Source organism: Enhydra lutris, unplaced genomic scaffold (assembly GCF_002288905.1).
Source record: "Enhydra lutris kenyoni isolate GAN:26980312 unplaced genomic scaffold, ASM228890v2 scaffoldscaffold18, whole genome shotgun sequence".
Lineage (NCBI taxonomy): Eukaryota > Metazoa > Chordata > Mammalia > Carnivora > Mustelidae > Enhydra > Enhydra lutris.
Genome location: NW_019154102.1, coordinates 29478426 through 29500705, shown reverse-complemented (window position 1 = coordinate 29500705; position 22280 = coordinate 29478426). Strand labels below are relative to the sequence as shown.

General features: G+C 37.8%; 1 protein-coding gene across 5 annotated transcripts in view; it reads right to left on the bottom strand.

Moving 5' to 3' along the window:
- LOC111148019 (catenin alpha 2) overlaps nucleotides 1-22280 on the bottom strand; it is a 1008661-nt gene that overhangs the window by 241083 nt on the left and 745298 nt on the right. For all 5 annotated transcript variants that reach the window (XM_022504362.1, XM_022504359.1, XM_022504361.1 and 2 more), the window contains one exon: nucleotides 19156-19308. In XM_022504362.1, the coding sequence (XP_022360070.1) occupies nucleotides 19156-19308 (153 nt within the window). The remainder of the gene's footprint in view (nucleotides 1-19155; nucleotides 19309-22280) is intronic.

Genomic DNA, 22280 nt, shown 5'->3' with positions numbered 1-22280 from the left:
GCTTAACATCACTCATCACCAGGGAAATGCAAATCAAATCCACAATGAGATATAATTCCCCACCTGTTAGAATGGCTAATACCAAAAAGGCAAGAGGTAAGTGCTAGAGAGGATGTGGAGAAAAGGAAACACTTGTATACTGCTAGTGTGAGTGTAAACTGATTTAGTCACTATGGAAAACAGTATGGAGTTTTCCCCAAAAGTTAAAAATATAACTAACATATGACCTAGTAAACCCACTCTGGGTATATATCTAAGATAAATGAAATCAGTATCTTGATGACATAGCTGCACCTCAATGTTCATTGCATCATTATTCACAATAGCCAAGACATGGAAACAACCTAAGTTGTGCTTTGACGAATGAATAAAGAAAATGTATGCATTTATAAGTGAATATATATATATTATATATATATATATAAAATACATAGAAAATGCATATATGTTATTCAGCCATAAAAAGAGAAGGGAATTCTCCCATTTGCAATAACATGCGTAAAACTAGAAGACATTATACTAGGAGAAAAAAGCCAATCAGGGCTTTTTTTTTTTTTTTTTGCCAACAAAACTACATGGTACCACTTACATGTGGAATCTAAAAAAACCAATTTCATAGAAACAGAAAATAGAATGATGATTGTCAGTGAATGGGGGGGAGGGGAAGATATGGCACAAAGTTTTAGATACAGGATAAGTTTTGAGGATCTAATGTACAACATGATGACTATACTTAACATGGTATTATATACTTGAAAGTTGCTGATATTTTAGGTGTTCTCACAGAAAACAAAAAGTTAACTATGTGAGGTGATGGAAGTGTTCATTATGTTGACTTTGGTAATCATTCCACAATGGGTATGTATATCCATCGCATTGTACATTTTAAATATATTCAATCCTATTTGTTAATTATTCCTCAAAAAAGTTGGACCAAAAAAAAAAAAAAAAAAAGACATTGCCATTTCCTGTGTACCAGGACTCTAGAAAAAGAGGATTGGCTTTTCCCTAGCTCTGTGTTGCCATGTTTTAGAAGTGCGAATACCCGTTGTACTTTTTTTTTTTTTTTAAAGATTTTTATTTATTTATTTGACAGAGAGAGATCACAAGCAGGCAGAGAGGCAGGCAGAGAGAGAGGAGGAAGCAGGCTCCCTGCTGAGCAGAGAGCCCGATGCAGGGCTCGATCCCAGGACCCTGAGACCAGGACCTGAGCCGAAGGCAGCGGCTTAACCCACTGAGCCACCCAGGCGCCCCCCCGTTGTACTTTTTAATCACTCTATGATTGTTAAATCTTCTAAGAAAATATATGCAGGCTGTTTGGGTAATTATAATATGATTGTAACCATATATAACATCCAAATGAAAGGAAGGCATAGTGGATACCTTACTAAACCCCAAATCCACTCTTTTCCGGACTTTGCTCAATGGTCATTTTCTCTCCTTAGCCTTTCCTGACAACTCAAATGAAAATTGCAACCCCCACCCCTAATCTCCATTACTGCTCTACATCTGCTCCTTCCATAGCACTTGCGCCTTCTAATTAGTAAATAAGTCACATATTTATTTTGTCTATCATTTATTATCTCTCTTCCACAGTTAGAATTAAGTTCCCCAAGGGCAGAGATTTCTGTTTTGTGCACGGACACATCTCACATGTTCAAAACAGTATCTGGCACTTAGTAGGTGCTCAGTTAATATTGGCTGCATGGAAATGAAATTAGGATGGTAGAAATTTGACTATATAATCATGTCTGTTATCAACTAGCAGTATGGCATCTCTTGGGAAAGCAATTTGCCTTATCTTCCTCACTGGACTTTTCCAAGAATCAAATGCATATTGATGAAAGTGTCTTTGAAAAATATAAAAATATAAAATATTAAAATGCCATACAAACACTAGATGTTATTGTCAAGCACAGCTGCATACAATGCTTCATTTATTCCAATAATTTCCACCTTTTTTGCAAATATCTTAACATTAAAATGCATTGGTAGAAAGAAAGATAAATTGATGATGAATTTTTCCTGACTGCCTTCGTGGCTAAGGTAAATCACTAGTTATATTAAGACACCCTGGCTGCAGTTGATGCAGCTGGCAACAGGCCCTACGTAGTCAAGGAATTATTCAGACTTGGAAGAGTCTAGCTCATAATTGCATGATATATTCAATATCATTATTGTCCTCACTTCCCACCCCTACTGTGTTCACTCATATACTTTTCAGTGAATATTTTATTATTAAAAACAGAAAGGGATTTTAAAAATATATATACCTCAAGTGGCAGTGGCAACAGGCTGGATCACAGAATGTCAGTTGCTCAGGCTAGAAGTGATAATTCTAGATGGAGAACAGGAAGCAGTGTAGTACTCACCCTTCACCCCACTGTGAGCCCTTTCAGCTAACAGAGTCTTGTGTAGGAAATCTTTCAGATTGCAAGTTGAGTACCTTAACATGGGTAAGAAGTGTGTGATGGAGGGGTGTGGGGCTGGGTTGGAGGAACACACAGTGGCTTCATGGGTTAGCAGATAGTGGTGAATCCTGAGAGGAAAAAATACAGGTGTCTGCGAGTAAATTACAGAAGAGTGAAGACCTCACATGAGTCTCTTTCCAACACATAAGAAATGGACAGTATGAAGAATACCAAGGTCATCATGACTGACCACAGGAGCCCGAATTGGACTTAAGTGTTGGAGGAACTTTTTAAGGCAGTCATGCTTGCTCTATGCAATACACTTGGAAAGGCTAAGAACTTTTTTTTAAATGTGTAAAAATTATCTGCCAGAAAAAAAAAAAAAAAAAAAAAGAATTGACGATAACTGAGAGCACTAGAAAATTCACCCCTGAGGTATGCAATTATTGGCTTAAACAACAAGTAAAAACTGAAACATAAATCCTTCAAAACAGATACGAAGGTAAATATTTCTGCCCTTTTTATCATAAAGAAAAGCCAAATGGTATCTTTTATGGACTGAGTTACGTCCTCCAAGTTCATATGTTGAAGCCTTAACCTTTAGTACCTCAGACTGTGGCTATATTTGGGAATAGGGGGTCCTTAAAGAAATGATTAAGTTACTGGTAGAGTAACCCCTAAACCAAGCCCTAAACCTCTTGGACCTTCAGCCCCCAGAACTGGGAGAAAATAAATTTCTGTTGTTTCAACCACTCAAAATGTGGTATTTTATTTTGGCAGCCCTAAAAAATAAATACAGTGCCTATACCTTAGGATTGTCCATTTGTTATCTATTTGATGACAACAAATAGATTTGGAATACATGCCAGGAAAAAAAAATTGCCAAATAAATAAATAGATTTGGTAAATATGCACTGACTTATTACTAATTATGCACCTTCTGGGTTGCCTTTGACAGGGTAATTTGGAGGCAAATAGTTTTTAGGAAGTCGAATGCCATGACATTTGAAACTTTATCCATATTTTAGCCTTAAAAAGAATAAGGCTGAATTAAAGTAACCACCCAAAACATTACTTCCATCGTTGTCATCCCCTTTGGTTGTTTTCTATAACCAAGTATTTGCCTGAGCAAATGGCAGGAGTGAAGGCTCAGAGATAGCAAGTTTGTCATGTGTCAGAGCACTGAGAAAAGCTATTAATTGCGTGGGAGTTTATGGAGTTTTTTTCCCCTTTTTAAGAAAGTAAGAGAAAGACAACAGAGGCAGATTGAGACCAGGCCAATCTGGGGAATTTCAACCAAAATTTAACTGTCAAAGAACAAGCGTTTATTGAGCATGTGTGTGATGTCTTGCTCCATAGTCTTATTTAATAACTGGTCCTGAAGCTTACTGGTGACATGGAAGAGGGTGGCCCTTGTCATCTCCCATATTCTTCTCTGTGCACATCTCTCCAAGCATGTTTTATCTACCTACCTTCTCCTCTAATACCTTTACCTGTCCTTTTTCATCAGAGCCTTAGTTTCAGCCAGCTGCCTCAGTGCAAAGAAATCAGTGAGAGAATCCTAATGAGGTATTTCTATTGAACAACAGTTAAGTGTCCCCTTTTGGAAGTCGTTTCACACTATTAAGACATTCTTTGGGTGGTGAGATTTTTAGGAAACATTAAAGATCATAGGGAAATTGTCTGGGACAAGTTTTCACCAACCTACTTATGGGGACAGAAATTAGTGAGAGTTTGGAGTAACAGCAATTTCAGATGTAATTATAATTAAGAAATAGAACTTCAACCTATTTCTTCTGTCATCCGGTCATTTTATTCAGATAAAATAATGTGTATTACAAACTCACCAATGTAGGTAAGGAGCACTAAATGTACACAATTAAATTTATGGTATACATACATATTTTCCTTCAAGATTACAGAGAAGTGATCTTGACTAGGGACTCTTTTGTCTGGGGATCTATGGTGACTTCTGTAGCATTTTTGGTTGTCACAACCGGAGGACAAGGTACTACTGGCATCTGGTGGGCAGAGTCCAGGGATGCTGCTAAACATCCTAGAATGCACAGGAAAGCTCCTCACAACAAAGATTTATGAGCATAAACAGCCAATAGGGAAGAAGTCGAGAAACCCTACTGTAATTATATTTTCTTCATTAACCACCTCGATCTTCATAATCTCTATGCATGTATAAAATTTCACTCAGAGGAGATCAGCTCTTCTAAAGTCATGACCACCCACATGTTATTCCAGAATGTTATGCCATCCCAAGTATACCACTGTAACAGCTACTAAGGCACTAAGTTTCTGTAAAATCGTAAATTTCTTTGAACAAAGAGTTGAGTCCTTTGAAAGCTTTTGTGGAAGATAACTTAATAAGTTATTGTGGCTAGGAAATGACAAGCAACTTTGTGAAAATGAAAACCTCACTTAACTGACGTCCTCCTTGGAGGAAAACTTGTAATGGAAATAGTCACTTCACAGTGAAGTTCTCCAAGACAGGCTAAAGAAATGTACGTTTCAATACTCTCCTTGTGGATTTATACTTGGACTTTTCAGGGCAAGAAAATCACTTGTACAAATGTCATTGGTACTTCTTGACCGTGAGAAACTATTCAGAATTCTGCGGCAGCCATTTATTGATGGTATTTGAGCAAAAGCTCTTCCTCCAAAACTCTAGTGAAGCAACTGGGACAAAGGCTGAATTGTTTTCATTTTGAGAAAAGCAATTGTTACTCTCAAAATTCCAGGCAAAAATCAAACAAAGAGAATTCAGTGGATATTAGATTCCTCCCTCCCTCAAGGGGGAAAAAAAAAATCAAGGGAGGTAATGGGCAATAATACAACCAGTATTTGTAGAAATACAAGGCATTAAAACCTACAGATATATTTAATGCCCATTTAAAGGGTTTCTGGTTATAGGAGGACCATGGGGATAAATAACAGAGGTCAAACAGAGTGTATGAAGTCAATGAGAGGGCGAAATGGTCCTCAAGGCAAAATTCAAGGGCAAAGAATTAGCAAGATTCCAATTCATGAAACTGAGTTGTGTCAGGTAGAGCAGTTAGTGGAGGAAACCAGATTCCCTGCCTTCCTGCCCATTAAATCTTCCTCTCCCCAATTTCCTCCAATACAAAGCCTCCAGTCTTCCTTCTTCTGTCCTGAGCTTCTGACCTTGCCATGGCAGTCTGAACCACACTTCTTGCACTGTTCCTAACTGTATTTCCAGCTTCTTCTGCAACAATGTGACCTGTCCTCAATCCCTGACTACCCCTTCAGTGAGGGTCTGGCTAGGTCTTTGTCAACTCTATACTTTGCCTGGGTGGGGATGAACCCAAACTTCTTCCCCAGATGGATATGTTAGACCTTTGGGGACAAAGACCTGCCTGGAGTCATGTTTTTAGAATGGGCATGTGAAAAATACACTAGTTTGAATGTAAATTGCATTTTTTTTTTTAAAGCTCCATGTAACAGATACTTGAAGGTGCCTACTTGAAAAGACTTGACTTTTTGAGCTACTTGATTATGGGATCAAAACAGCCTCCTTAGCTGGGTGTTGCAGTGGAATAGGTCAAATCACTGTCTATTTTTAGCTTATAAAACTACTGATCCATAGGAAATTCTGCTGCCCCACTGCCGTTAACAACCTCCAAGCTTCTGTCTCCACATGGAAACTGTCATAACATTTTATAAAGTCTGCAACACTATTCCTCATACAGGCAGTCTGAAGTGCATTTTTGCCCATACGTTACAGGCTTCAACGTCAAAGCATCTTGTGTTTTGAAATTAAGTTACAAACCAACCTTTTTAGAAAATTTAAAATAAGAAAACAAAAAATAAGAAAAACTATGTGGGTGGGTGAGTGAAGCCAGTGGGACTGATGCCTTGGATCCTTCCACATAAACCTGGTAAAGGAGTCATTCACTCAGGACATTCTAGAGATTCCAAAAAATATGTTTGTGTTTTTAGGCTTCCAAGAAAACATTTAGGAAAGATAAATCATGGGCTCTTATTGTTTTAGCATAGAAAAGAGCAATTTGTCAGTCTAAGTAAGAAACTATATTTTGGTGGCAACTGGTATCATATGAAAACATTGACTCAATTCCCAGGTACCTTGGGTAGGTGAAATTCACACGCTGTGGCAACTCTAGAATGTCTGAATAGGAGGGCAGCAATCTGGTTGGAAATGGCAATGGGCAAATTTCTGGAAGGTGCATTTGTATAACAAGCAGTTTTTACTTTGGTTTTGTATTAAAGGTCAATTAAACATTTTTCCCCCTAAAGATGTTCATACTGTATCTTACATATGATTGAAAAAAATATGTGTTCTTTAGATCAAGGAATGCATGTCTATATCTAATATACATACCCACACACTCATATATGATAGAGTAGCTTTGAGGGGCAGAGAATACTTTTTGGAGATTGGAGTGGGACACGCTATAGAATGCCATACCACCTGCTGTTCCTTGGGACCATTCATGACTATTGACTTTCACCAACAGGCACTAATAAGCCTGCAGGAAAGGGGGAAAAAAAAAGATGCAAGATTTTAATTCATATAAATAAATTATCTCATAAGCAATTTGGCTAATATGCAGATTTTTCTCTGTGGCAGGCATTGACCTCTATCCTTTCTTTGGTTCCCACCTACATAATCACCAAGTTGATTAACAGCCATTCAAACCTATCTTGCAGATACTGGGTCAGTCACAGTCACAGATTCATCTGTGACTGTGACTGACCCAGTATCTGCAAGTATGATAAGTATGATAAGTAGTGATGGAATCCATATATTTGGTTACTTGATGCCCCAAGGTAGCTTAGCTAACTATACCCCAGGCTTCAATTTTATGTTTACTTGAGTCAAGAGGGCACTAATGAACTATTGCAGTGACATGTTCTTCTCATAGTCCCCAAATTCCAGTTTCAATCACATATCTATTCTAGAACAGGACAATTATTTGAGCCTTCCCTTTTCCTAGAATCTGAAATCACGAAAGGTCCCTAGAATACGGAATGTCAGAGATGGACAGGACCTAAGTGGTGAGGTACCTGATGCAAACTATTAGGGTTAGAGGATTACAGTGATTTGATCATTCTCACAACTGGAGGGTAGATCTTTACACCATCAGAGAAATTCCAGTCATCAGATGCAAAGCACCCAGTGTTGATTTTTAAGGTAAGGGTTGAAAGTACATATATGCTGAGCCTCAGGCTGGCCAGAGGGCTCTGTAAAGTTAAACTCCATAACCTTCTAAAGCTAATGGAGTAGCAGTTATCTGAAAACATTTTAGTTCAAAAGAGCAATGCCTCAACATACCATTCCTCTCAAACTATAGCTCCAGGCCGGCCAGGGGTCTTTGTGATCTAAAAAGCCCTTAGCGCTAACAAAGACTGAACACATGAGCATCAAAAGTGTTTTTTTCTGGGCAATTAAAAACTTCTTCATATTAAAAAACACACACATCATTTTTAGTGGAGCTCAATTTTTCATTTTTTTTGCACTGATGGGTCTGACCTTAATAATGTAAGGTTATACTACACAGCAAAGTCTCTGAATTAGCTGGACTAAATATACATCCCTTTAAACAGTTGCAGAAAACACAACTAAGGAGAAAATACACACACACACACACACACACACACACAGAGAGAGAGAGAGAGAGAGAGAGAGAGAGAGAGAGAGAACAGTTACTCCTTACATGGATGATGAAAAAATAAAACTCATTATTTAGTAGGACAAAAGACCAAACATCTCCTACCCATCTGCAGCGGTGACACTGAACGTCACCTTCCAAAGTCTGATCTGGCAGCACCACAATCACAGCCCAGACCCCGGGTTCTTCAGAATCTTCCTAATATACAATACTACTATTTTCTCTCAACTTTGGAGAGTAGACTAAAAGAATATTAATATAGTGCTAGGTTAAGATATTATTTTGGTGAGGACAAACTGGTAATAAATGTAAAAGGCTAATGACCATAACTATAAATATATATACATGAATAGAAAAGGAGAGAGGGGTACCAGGAGGCATTCTTTGTCACTCACTTGTCAGCTGGTGATTTGGATGACTTTGGTCATGCTGCTTTTAGTTTCCTTGGGCCTCATTTCCTAATCTGCAAAACTATGGTATTGATGATTAAAGCACCTACGTGTAAAGAGGACTAAGAGACTACTATAATATCTAGCATAGAGAAGCTAAGTGTTGATTATCTTTCCTCTTCTTAGGTATGGGCAATATAGTTAACTGGCCTCCCTTTTCTGGACATTTCTTCTAAGTGTACTTACCTCATCTTTTGGATGAATTTTGGGGGTAGGTCATGGTAGGACAAGTTTTTATCCAGATGCCAGGAAATCAAGATTTTTGTGGAAATTAACAGTCATCTTACATCTAAAAAATAACTTGACTTCAAAATATGGCCTTGCACTTTGTATATCGACTATGTTGTAAAGATTGAAATGTAACCCGGAAGTGTTTACATTATGTGGGTAGTTAACTCAAGCAACGCAGGAGACCTCTGACATGAAATATTTAAAATCTTTAGAATCTGCGATTTGCAAGCAACCTTGAAAGTCCATGGCAATTAATAATTAAAGTGGGCATAAATGATGCAGGCTCCGGAGATGAAGATCCATGAAGCTAGTAAGTAAGCTTAACTTATGCCCAATACCAGTACCAAAAAGCAGCTTAGATTATCTGTCAGCTTAGATTATCTGGGTGTATGGGAATTCACTTGCAATAATATGTGTTACCTCCAGGGATGTGTACAGTCCAATATGGCTCCTCTCTGAAATGAGACTGGAGAGATATGGAACCTGTACAGAAATAGTTAAATTTCCAAGCAATTACTTTGGGGCCAGGCACTGTACTCAATACTTAGAAGGATAGGATTCTATTCTTTATGTACACCTTGGACAAGAGCCTGGGGACAGTGTTGCCCAGGAGTTAACAGCATGGTCTCTGGAGTCTAGGATACCTGGACTGGTACATGAATTCTGCCTCTAGCTGTATGACATTGGGCAAGTTATTAAGCTTCTTGAAACCTCAGTCTTCTCATCTGTAAAATGGAGTGGAAAAATAATAGCTACTTCATTAGGCTGTCAAAAGCATTAAATAAGGTAATGAGAGCTTACAAAGAACCCTAGCCCTATATTTAAATGATTATTTTTTTTTAAAGATTTCATTTATTTGTGAGAGAGAGAGAATACAATCAGGGAGAGTGGCAGGCAGAGAAGCAGGCTCCCCGCTGATCAAGAAATCCCATGCAGGACTCAATCCCAGGACCCTGGGATCATGACCTGGGCTGAAAGCAGATGCTTAATCGACTGAATCACCCAGGCATCCCTAAATAATTATTAAGAGTTTTAGGTGAATGCTAGAACTTTTTGGTAATGTTTATTGTGTGCTATAGGAAAAATTGCATAATATGGCAGATTTTAGGAATCTGGGAATTCAAAGAGGGATGGAGTTGGACTATACACTTCTTCAAAGACAGAAAAAAAAATCTGTAAGTTTAACATGTGCTTAAACTGAACAAAACAGCTCTTTATAAAATATTATGATTTTCAGATTTGTTATGGCTCAATTACTTGAGAAATTCCACAAATTCAGTTCAAATGTACTAATTGGATTGGGGAGGGCAGCACTGAGAAAAAAGATGATAATATTCAGTTTGTACTTTAAAAAAAAAAAATGCATGGAGATCCAATTCCATCAATGTAGTTTCTGATGCAGCTTTTCTTGATTTTCTTTTTGGTTCACAGTTTGAATCAAGACCCTATAATTTGAAAAGTTCTACTGTATTTATTTAAACCCAAGATATTTGTGTAGGGTTTTCAGGATCACCCCTATCAAGAAGCTCTAGGCAGAGCCAATCAAGAACCAGTCTGACAATGTAGGCTATGTTTTTTAAGAGTTCCAGGTGATTTCACTGATGCCTCATGTCCAATGTTCATCCAGACTCCTGTCTGTCTCACAGCCTAACATCCGACACATTGGCTCAACCCTGGAACTATAACCCAAACCTAAGCACTTCCACCTATACCTCCACTGCCTCTCCTCTAGTCAGAACACCAATCCCTTGCTGGATGATTGGATCCTTTTATCTATTCTCCCTTTTACTTTTGTCACTCTCCTGTACATTTCCCAGAGAGTAGCACAGTAATTCTCAAAATGGAAGTCAGATCATGTCATCCTTTGTTCAAAGCCTTCAATAGATTAAAATATCTGAGCAAAATACAGTCTTTACACCCAGCCCTCAATCTCATCTCTGAAATGTCTCCTCTCCCTCTGAGCTGCAAACACACTGGTCTCTTTGTTCTTGATCAAACATGCAAGTACACTGCTGCCTTGGGGGTCTTGGCTCTTTCCATTCCCACAATCTGGAATGTTCTTCCACTTCCTTCAGGTCCCTGCTTAGTACTCATCTTAGGAGACAATCCTCTTTGCCCACACATGCCCTCCTTCATCTTTCTTTATCTCCCTGCTCTGTTCTATTTTGATCTTCAGCACTTAGCTCCCCCTTACTTATTGTACATACTTGTTCTCTGTCCTTGCCGAAAGAACGCATGCCCCATGAGAGCAGGAAGTTTACCTGGCTTTGTTGGTTATATTGCCAGCAACTGTCAGCACCCAGTGTGTTTGTTTTGTTGCTGAATGAATTTTTCTGAATGAAGTGGAAAGACTAATTGAGAAAAGCTATTTACTCAAGGCTGAAACAGAAGCAGTTTGTGCTTTACTGGTGATCATATTAGCGATTCTGAATATTGGGATTTGTCCCTTATTTCAAACCTTCCACTTGCTACAGATACAAGTCTTGCTCTGCGTGGGGTGCTGCCATCCATTGTAACTAAGAGGACGAAGCAGAGACTTGAGATCCCCTTGTCTAACTCACTACTATTACGGCCTTGATTGTGTGCTTTACTGTTCCGGAACCAGCTCCCTCTCCCATATCCTCAGTAACCAAGGATCAGGACAATCGCATGCTTGTGAGGTGGTGGGCAGGAAAGAAATGACAGCAGAGATAGGGGCCCTACCTCAGGAGCAGCATGACAGAGTTTGTTCAACTTCTCCCACGCCAGCAAACGGCAAGCTTTCTACTTGGTAGAAATAGGTGATCTCCACATTAGTCCTCCTTAAATTTGGAATTCCTCCTTTGTAGTAAGGGAATTAAATAAGCACAATGCCCCTTTAGTAACCCCAGAGGCACCTGTTTGGGGACCTACAGCCAGGCTATTAAAATATATTACCTCAGGAGTCAAAAAGTTGATGGTATCCCTGGCTGCATTTATTATTTTACTATTCTTTAGGCAACATCTGTTTATTGAATACCTGCTAGCTGTTCAGCCACATGCTGCAGTGTAGTTAGGAATCAATTAGACATGGCCTCTTTCTAAAGGAATCTAGCAGGAGAAATATCAGACAGTCATAGAGCTGGATGTGCGCAAATCAAAAAATAAATAACGTTCCACAAGAGCGAGACGCGCAGGGAACTGATCCCATTTAGGGACATGATGTTCAAGCTGAAAGCTGAATGGAAAGGAAGTGGTAGAATGGGGAGTCTGTCAGGAAAGAGACAGCACAAGCATAGGCCTAGGTGGGGGGGGAGCTTGGCCCACCTGACAAGTGGAGGATGGCTTGTGTCAGGCTGATATGTTGTAGGAAGTGGAAGAAGACAGGAAGACTAGCCTGGAGACTGAAGAAGAGACCAGATCATGCAAACCTTGCATAGTTCTTTAACAGGTTGATCTTTTGCCTGAGAACAACAGGAAATCTCTGAATGGTCTTGGGCAGGGACACTACATGATTGATTTCCCTTTTAGAAGTTCACCCTGGCTGCTGCTGTGTGTAAAAGGGACTGAAGGAGGGCCAGGCAGATGAGGGAGAACTGCCAGCCAGGAGGATACTGAGGTCCATCAGACAATAGCATGTGTAGCTTGTATCCATACTCTTTTGGTACATATCATAGAGATGTAGGAGGAGAAAGAAGAGAGGCGCATTGACTGTGTAGGAAAGCAATGGAAAGGGTAAAACCAGTTTGGAGGTTCTGAAAACAGCTGTATTGATTCTGAATCTCATTTTCCAGATTAGTTTCTATTTCCTTTGCAGCAATGATTATTTTGCCCTCATTTTCACCCCTACCCAGGCCACATTACTTTGGTACTAAGCTGCCATAGTTTGCATTCCATTCCTCCAAAAGCCTTGGAAAGAAGGTACAACAGGGGTCCTCTGATCAGCTCCACACAGCCTGAGAGTCAGCTCTGCCCTGAAGCCCTTAGCTAAATCTCAGAGGGGATGAGTTAGCTGGCTTTTGGAAATTAGGGAAAATAGCCACATTAAAAAAAAAAAATCATTTCTTCTGGTGATACTTCCTATAGTGGCTGATACTATAGACCACAAAGCATCAGAGCAGACCTGTCAAGTTGTCTTAATCAACAAACCCTGGTGTAAGTTCACCTAGTCTTTATTAAGTGTTACCAACACTATGGGGAAGAAAACCATATAATTTTACTTGTTAAGGCAATCACAAAAAGCCAAATTAACTTTTTTTCTGATCCGTATTTTGCTAATATTTTATTTGCCTAAAACTGTCCTTTTCAGAGATTTTCTAAGGATTACAACATTGTGCCATAGGTTGTGACACCATCCAGTCACTGCATCACATCAATCTCTATGAATAGCAAATACCAAATTGGAGGAAACTGGCCCACAAATATGAAAAAAAAAAACATACAATTTGATAGAAAATTGAATATACTAGCGTGAAACTCAATAACCAAAAAAAAAAAAATTGAAAAGCTAAAATTATCACCATTGATTCATAGATTATTTTATGTATTCATTCATTCTCCATTCAAAATAATCTGATATATAACTCTTACATAATTTTCATTAATGGCAACTCAGAGCTCCATCAGAAGTTCTTAAAGAGGTATCCAATGTGCCCAGGGAGGATCATGAGGGGGTGTTTGGCAGAAGAAGGCACTAAGTGAAGGAACTGCAGGAAGTGGATGAGGCACCAAGATCATTATTGCAATTCAGTGAGAACTGTTTTTATTGAGGTACGGGAAGCTCAATATTTCCATAGAAAAAGAGATCTTGGACTAATAATATTAATGAAACAAACAAATAAAAAGTACCCACAAACTTATCTAAACGAGCTCTCTCTGGAATTTCTATGTCTAGCCCCAAAGGAGTAGCCAAGAAGAGACCCATGCTCCTGCTAAGTCTAACGAAAAATGCAGACTAAAAATCATTTCCTTGAAAGTACAGAACAGCTGCCAAAGGGCTCAAAACCTAGACTAGCTCAAAAAGAGATGCTCACTCAGGGGAGCCCAACTTTGTGCACTTCACTTCCTTCCCAGGAATTTGTTAATTCTTAGTGTTGGAAAAGAAACTGAGACACCAGATGGAAGGTAGCCGCTGAGAAGAAGAGAATTATTTAGAGTTTCCAACAATCTCATATATGGCTGGAGAGGCAAAAACTAGTGTTTGGGACAGCCAAGGAAGCAAAGGTCTCATGGAGAAGGGGGATGGTTCAAGGACTGGCACTTGATCACAGGTTTTTTTTTTTTCTATTAAGTTACACATACCAACAGCCAAATTAGGGGCACCTCGGTGGCTCAGTTGGTTAAGCATCTGACTCCTGATTTTGGCTCAGGTAGTGATCTCAGGTTGTGAGATCCGGCCCTGTGTTGGCTCTGAGCTGGATGTGGAGAAGGCTTAAGATCTTCTTTCTCGCTCACCGCCCCTCCCCCACTCTCTGCCCCTATCTACCCCATCCCCCGGGGTGGGCGGGAAGAAGCAAATTAAAAGAATCCGAAAAGCCAACTAAAATTTCAACCATATCATGATGGTGGGAAAACAAAAACTGGAGAAACTGCTTCATAAATAAAGTGAGATACTTAGTAACACATCTGGTCCTTCTGCACCCCTAAAAGATTATTCCATAGGACTAGGGTAAAAGAAAGGAAGACTACACCTGTCAAAGTGTATAAACTAGCCTCAAATCATTTCAGTCTTTGGATTGAAATGGTCTATATCTCCGCTGCCCTTTAATTTTTTTAATTTAAATTTTTATTTAAATTCCAGTTCGTTAGCATACAGCGTAATATTAGTTTCAGGTGTCTAATTTAGTGATTCAACACTTCCATACAACACCTGATGCTCATCACATCTGCTGTACTTTAGAGAACAGTGAATCCTTTCTGGAAAGAGAAAATACTATCCAGACTCTATAGTCTGAATGTTGGTGTCTGTCCTCCAAAATTCATATGTTGAAATCCTAATATCCAATATGATGGTACTAGAAGATGGAGCCATGGAGACTCCAAGGTCATAAGGATGGTGAATGAATGGAATTAATGTTCTTAGAAAAGAGACTCCACAGAGATCCCTTACACCTTCCACTATGTAAGGACAGAGTGAGAAAGCGCTAGCTATCAACCAGGAAGAGGGCCTTCACCAGAATGCACCCGTTTTGGTGCCTTGATCTTGGGCCTCCCAGCCTCTAGAACTGTGAGAAATAAATTTCTGTGTATAAACCACCCAGTCTGTGGTATTTTCTTATAGCAGCCCAAGCAGACTACAACATGGACCCTTTTATACTTTTCCATACAAATGTTAGCCATTTAATAAAAAAATAGCTGACATATTTAAAAAAAAAATCCATAACCAGGATAAAAATCAAGTAATAAAAACAGATGCCATGATAAAACCTGTCTCTATTTTGGAAACCTCACAGAACTCCATAATAGCTTACTTAAATTCAAATTCAATTAAATGAAACATGGCACATTCCAGTTATCCATCAAACATCAGGGGTGAGTCATAATGAAGATTTTTACTCCATTTTGAATGTTTGATGGCTGACAGCTTTTAAGCCCCAGCTCTCCCCTTTCCATCTTGCCCCACAACTGCACAAGCAGGTAAGAAAGCCCACCTTTTTTTTGATGCCAGTAGGGAAGTTTGAACCATTCACACCCAGCTCCCGCACAGAGGTCTCAACCCCAATCCACCTCCCTAACATGATAAAAACCAAAACCACTTTTTCTTCTTTGTGCTGAAACTACTATGGACTAGCATGGGTGCCTGCTCTGCTAGTCCTCAAAAGTCCCTTTTTGTGACGAATAAACCTGCTCATACCCTATTCCTAGGTGTGCTGCATCATCAGTCTTAAAATACAAGCCATTTTTTGTGTGTGGCTGGGGAAGAGATACCCTCTCTGGGGCAACCACAAAACAGAAACAAAATTGACCCCAAAATTAAAGTTCTTTGACTTGGACTTTAAAAATAACTATGATTAACATATCTCTTTAAAAGAGAGGACCTAATAATGAATGTACTAGAGAACTGAAATCAATGAAAAAAAGTTAACTAGAAATTTAAAAATAATTGAATACAATAGATCAGTTTCAAGCATATTGGACACAGATGGAAGCAGGATGAGTAAGCTGAAAACTAGGTCAATAGAAAATAACCAGATAAAAGCATAGCTTAGGGAAAAATTAAGCCTTAAATGCATATATTACTAAAATAAGAAAGGCTAAAAATCAATGATGTAATTATATATTTTCAAAAGTTAGAAAAATAGTAAGATATACCAGAAGAAAGCAGAAAAAATATAAAGATAACAGCATAAACAGATAAATAGAAAACAAAGAAAATCTACAAAGCTTAAACTTGCATTATAGAAAATATTATTAAATTGATAAACCTCTTGCAAAACTAAGCAAGAAAAAAGAGAGAAGGTACCAATTATCACTATAAGGAATAAAAAATTTTTGTTAAATAATGATGCAGATACAAATTATTTTTAAAAGGAGAATATTATGGATAATTTTATATCAAACAATTAGAAAATTAAATAAAAATAACAAATTCCTAGACTATAACTTATTAAAGCTGACCTGAAAAGAAATGGAAAATTTAAATGGTCTTATGTTTAGTAAAAATAATTGAATCTGCAACTTGAAAACCTTTCTTCAAATAAACACCTATGCTTAGATTGCTGTGTCAGTGAATTCCTCCAAATGTTAAAAAGAAATAATAATAAGTAATGGCAATCTAACTCATTCATGTCTAAAAAATAAAAATAATTTTCTACTCATTTTTTGAGGGAAAGCATAATTCAGATATCAACACTTCTGAAGGAGATTAAAGGAGACAAAAAATATATAATTGTCTCAAAATGTGCAGAAAACTTGTTTGAAACAATTTCATAATTTTAGTGAATGAATAATAAGAGAGAATTAAATTAAGCAAATAAAAATATCTGTATGAAGTCTACAACAACAATAGAATGAATGGTAACATCAAATTGTTCTCATGGAGATCTAGAAGTAACAAAAATACTAATTTCCACAATATTATACTGATGGTCCTCGTTAGTGTAATAATGAGAAGGAAAAAACAAGGTAAAAGAATTGGAAAAGAAGAACTACAACAGTCATAATTCGCAGACAGGACAATTGTATATACAGAACATCCAAAAAGAAACTGTCAAACTTCTGGAATTAGTAGATGAATTATCAAAGTCAATGGATATAAAATCAATATATTTACCAAATTTTTCACATTATAGACATAAACACCAAGGCCCAGAAAGATGTCCATTTCTATACAAGTACTTTCAAAATGAGAAAACTAGTGATTCTCAGTCTAGTGCTCCAGCTTTTGTTTTACAGGTATGCATCAGCAATCTAGCACTTGTTTGAAGGACATAAGCTATAGAAATGTTCTGACTGACCTGAGCTTCTGTTTCTGCCACAAGTTCAGGATCAAGGATCACTCACAGTGGCTGGATACCCCTACAGTGAATCCTATAGATGGGGTGAGGGGCTGTAGTAAATGGGTCCAGGGTCTATCACAGGAGAAGGGAGAATGAGTAGACATGAGGGCTACTTTGGGCTCACACTTACACAGGCCATCAAGTTTGAACCACAAGCATTAACTCAAATGAGGCTATATATAGGATTACAGAGTAACACAAACAAGAATGGAAGTAGAGTATGGTTATCACACAACTTTAAACACATGTCCCTTTTTCTGTCCACCATGCCTGTAACACACCATTAATTAATGTTTTCTATAAATTCTGCAATTATCTTGTAAACATTGAAGTTACATAAATGCAATGATCTATCTCAATGTAAATACTACTATTTTTATATATGAATATTTAAAACTTTTGTAGCATTCATTCAGCATTATTTCTTTTCTTCTTCTTCCTCCCCTTCCCACTCTACCCCTCCCCTTTTTATACCTTCTCTTTCTTAAAACAAGGAAGTAGCCAAGGCTTCCAAGGTCAGTCTTGGGGAGACTAGATTCCTCAATTGCCAAGTGAACGGGACATGTAGGTGGAATGTGAGGAATGACGGAGTGCTTGCCTCGTAGGTGGAGACAGAGCAAGAAGCTGCCTTGTTGTCATTAAGTAGGTCTATTTTTAGCTTCAGACTGGTGTTGCCTCAAGACACTGGGGTTATGGAGGGAAGCTCAAGGATTTCATTATTGTGGCCTAGGGTTTTGCACACTCAACTTGATGACTGCTCTCATGGATGACAATGGCTCAGCTTGTGTCCTAGAGGACCAGGGACTCCCTCTGGGCTTGCCAGAGGACTTCCTGCTGGTCTGGTGTATTCAGCCCCAGGGGAAACAGCAGTGCTGGAGTAACCAAAGAGCAAGCCAAGTCTGTGCTTAGGCCTTAATTACATCGGAACACAACCTTATCACTTACTCCAAAAAAAATGGAAAGGATTTCACATTTGATATATTTATTCAGTGTTTAATTTTGCCATCTGAAGGAAACAAGAAATAATTTATTTTATTCTTAGCTTGCATTTAAGTTGCCTGTCATTTTGAGTCATTTCATTTTGTCCTAAATTAAAGTGGAGATATACCAGAGTTTTGTTGTTGTTTTTAAGTGCTCAGAGCCTGGTCCTAATAACTATTCCCTAAATTTGCCAGGATCTTTTCCCCTTCTAGAATCTTCCTCTGGCACACACACACACTTCCTATTTAACATCTCTAAGTTTCTGTTAAGTCCCACATCATTAAATCCAACCTTTGCCAAGCTGTTGGTTTTCAGCTCCTAGATATAAGCAGCTTGATTATTGTTTCACTTTTGTTTGTCTTAAATAGTATTTTTCAGTATTACATAGCACTATTCTGCATTTATAATACAACTCCCACAGGATTCTCTAATGCACAGAATATACTTGGGACTCTGAACTTGGACTCATCCTACTGCCTCAAGATCCTTCATCAGAAATCCCAGTATCTCTTTGGGAAGAGGGAGATGCTTTTTCCATAAACACATAATGTAATCAGGTAATCTAGGTTCAGGGCATGGAAAGGAATAAGGAAGAAGAAAAGGGTATAGTGTTGAAACCTCCACTTGGCAATTTTAATTCTATTCCCTCAAATCAAAGCTGGCATTCAGCACTCTGGAGCATCCCTTCTATCCCTCCTGTCTCAGCCTCCACCTATTTTTCAGGAAAATTAGGAGATACGTTCCAGAACATGTTTATAGAATTGTGAGATAGAGAAAGGAGAGAATACTGATAAGCTGCCTCTTCTGCAAGGGATAGAATAAGCATCAGAAGGTAAAAGAAAGATAGGTTCCAAGACTTTATTTCTTGAGGAAAACCACAGAAGGGTTATCTACCGAAATTCCAAGAGCCATATATGGGGATTAAACCCAACAATATATTCTACTCTTTAGGCTTCTCCTTACTTACCTCCACCAGCTTGTTGGCATGCTCCCGGAAAACCTGGGCATATTCCTTCACTTCCTTCTCATTCCCACTCTTTGCAGCCTCAATGAGAACTAGTAAAGGGACATTGGTTTCCAAGAAAGAATCAGATATGTGATCCATCACTGCTTTCCGAAGCTGCAGTAAAAACAAAAACAAACACACACAATTAAGGGATAGAAGAATGGTATATTTATGACTCTATTACTCATTTAGCAACATGGATTAAATTACTGCCTGAGAATAAAAAATTTCTCTAAACTATGCCCAGTTCTCATTATCCATGGAAATAACGTCTCAACTCTTTTTAATTTTCCCAGTGCATATCATATCAAAGGAAAACAAAGAGAGATGACTGATAGATGCTTCTGAATTAACTGTATTATATGTCAATTTGAAAGTTACATATATGGTCTGTAGCTTAATACATTATAGGCCCGGCCCTCTCCTGTCAAAAGTCTATTTTCCTTCTTCATTGGCTTAAATGTCTCCCTTCAGAAAGTTCTGAATCATGATACAGCTCAAAGACACAGGACTCATTTCAAGGCTCTTTAGAAAAAAGAAAAATCTAGGCATCAACCAGCAAGTGTGGAGAACTTTAGATGAAGAGATGGGCCTTGAAGTCCCTCCTAAAACCTCACCTTTTTGCAGTAGCCTGCCCTTTCTGCATCCATTGTTTGAATCTGATTTGGTAGAAACATGAAACCTCTCATAATCTCAAAGTGTTATGATGATATAGTTGCAATGCTCCAGAAAGAAGTACTTAGACTTATTCTTCAAGGTAAGTAAAAACAAACATACCCAAATATCTAACAATGCATAATTAGACATTTCCACATTGTTAAAATGGGAAGCAGGGCAGCTACGTGAAAAAAAAAAAAAAAGAAAGAAACCATACCTGGAAAATCACCTCAGGGCTGCTTTGCTCATTATTGTCAGGATGTATACACAGAGAAAACACCCAAATAAATGCAAGAGAAGATGGTAAATAATGTGTATGTTTTCCAAATAAGTATACCTATTCAGGAGTATGCAGGCAAATCTTTTGTAGGCTGATACATACATATTTATTGTTGGTCAAAAGAAGGAAGACTTTGAGCAAATCTCAGTTCCTTTTTGTGTTAATTACCATAAAATATGTATGTGTGTATATATAACTTAGTTTGGTTTACCTCTGAATTGGGCTTGATATTTCACTACATAAAATATATAAAGCCTATGCGAAGTTAACATTAGTCAGCTACTTATTTGGCAGCGTGTGTTAAACTACAGCTCAGGAATAATGTGAGCTATTGGTGAGCTCATATATTCCACACACAATATACCAGACACTCAAGTAAGATCTTTATATATAATATCATTTAATCCCCAAAACAACACCATAAAATAGGCACTATTCTTATACCAGTTTTTCAAATGAAGAAAATGGGACTGAGAAGTGTTAAATAACTTGTCTGCAATCATAGGGTAGTAAGTGGCAGTGCCCCCATAAGAAGATCTCAAGGGGACAGTGCAGTAAACACTTGAAACTGATCTGCCATGGCTGTCTTCCAAGACAGAGTCCCACATGAAGGAGAAACCATTGGGAGTATAATCAAAATTAAACTTGACAGGGACAATAGAGATAAAAGTAAAAGAAGGCCCAGACGAAGTAGGGGAGAGGAGCAGAGAGCTAGGCTATCTCACCAATCAAGCTACCATATTTCTTAACATCACACAAAAATAACAGAAGTGAGAGCTCTGTGAAGCTAGAATAGCTAAGTGCATCAAGCCTCTTTCTAAACTTTCAAGGAGACTGAATTCACATAAAAATGAGCAACTTAAAAAAAAAATTACCAACTTAAAATTATCAAGGTAAAAACTCATATAAAGTTATTACAAGAAAAATGAGAATAAAAAAATAGGATACATGACACACACATCCTAACACACACTGAAAGTATGCCAAAAGCATATACCTATAAAGATTAAAACTGTAAACTATCTCAAATAAATTCAAATACACTAAAAAAATGATATAAAACATGAAAAAAGATACAAATTAGAAAAAGAAAAGATTATAGAATGAAGTCATGAATCTTTTTTAAAGATTTTATTTATTCATATGAGATTGAGAGGGAATGAGGAAGCATGAACAAGGGATAGGAAGCAGAGTCCCCACTGAGCAGGAACTCTGACCTGGGGTTGGATTCCAGGACACCTAGATCATGACCTGAGCTGAAGTCAGACTCTTAACTGACTGAGCCACCCAGGTGCCCCTAGATCATGAAATTTAAGAAAAATTTATAAATAAAAGAAAAAAATCTTAAAAAAAAAGAGTAAAGAAGAATAAATACAATAGCAAATGCCTTAAGACAAGTGGAAAGAGAAAAGAAGGAAAACATTTTAAAATCCAAAAAATGGGCGCCTGGGTGATATCATCAGTTAGGCATCAGGCTCTTGGTTTTGGCTCAGATCATGGGCTCTGGTCATGATCTCTGGGTTGTGAGATCCAGTTCCACATTAAACTCTGCTTGAGTTTCTCTCTCCCTCCCCTGTTCTCTCTCTATCTCTCAAATAAATAAATAAATCTTTAAAATAAAATAAAAAAAAAATCTTTAAAAATTTGAGAAAAAGTGACAAATATTGAAGATAGATTTAAAAAATTAGTATATGGGTATTAGAGGTCCATGAAAAAGAAAATCAAAACAAGAAAACATAACAAATACTAAAAATTATAACTCATAAAAACTTTCATATACATATAAACTACATTCTGAAAGGACATATCATGTACCAGAGAAGACTGATACATATTGTCTAGCAAAATAACTGGATTCTAAAAAATAAACAGGGGAGGAAGTTCTTGTGCGTTTAGCCAAATAGAACACATAACTTATAAAGAAAAGGAAATTAGATGATCTTCAGACTTTTCAATAGCAAAATTTTATACCAGAAGAAAATGAAATACCTTAATTTAAGACACTCGAGGAAAAAAAATGTGAGCTAAAAATTTTATAGCCAGCAAAACTGACTTTGAAGAACATAAGGCATAGACAAAATTTGATCAATGTGCAAGAACTCAGAAAATATTGTTCCCATAAGACTTTGTCAGGGAATCTGTTAGAGAA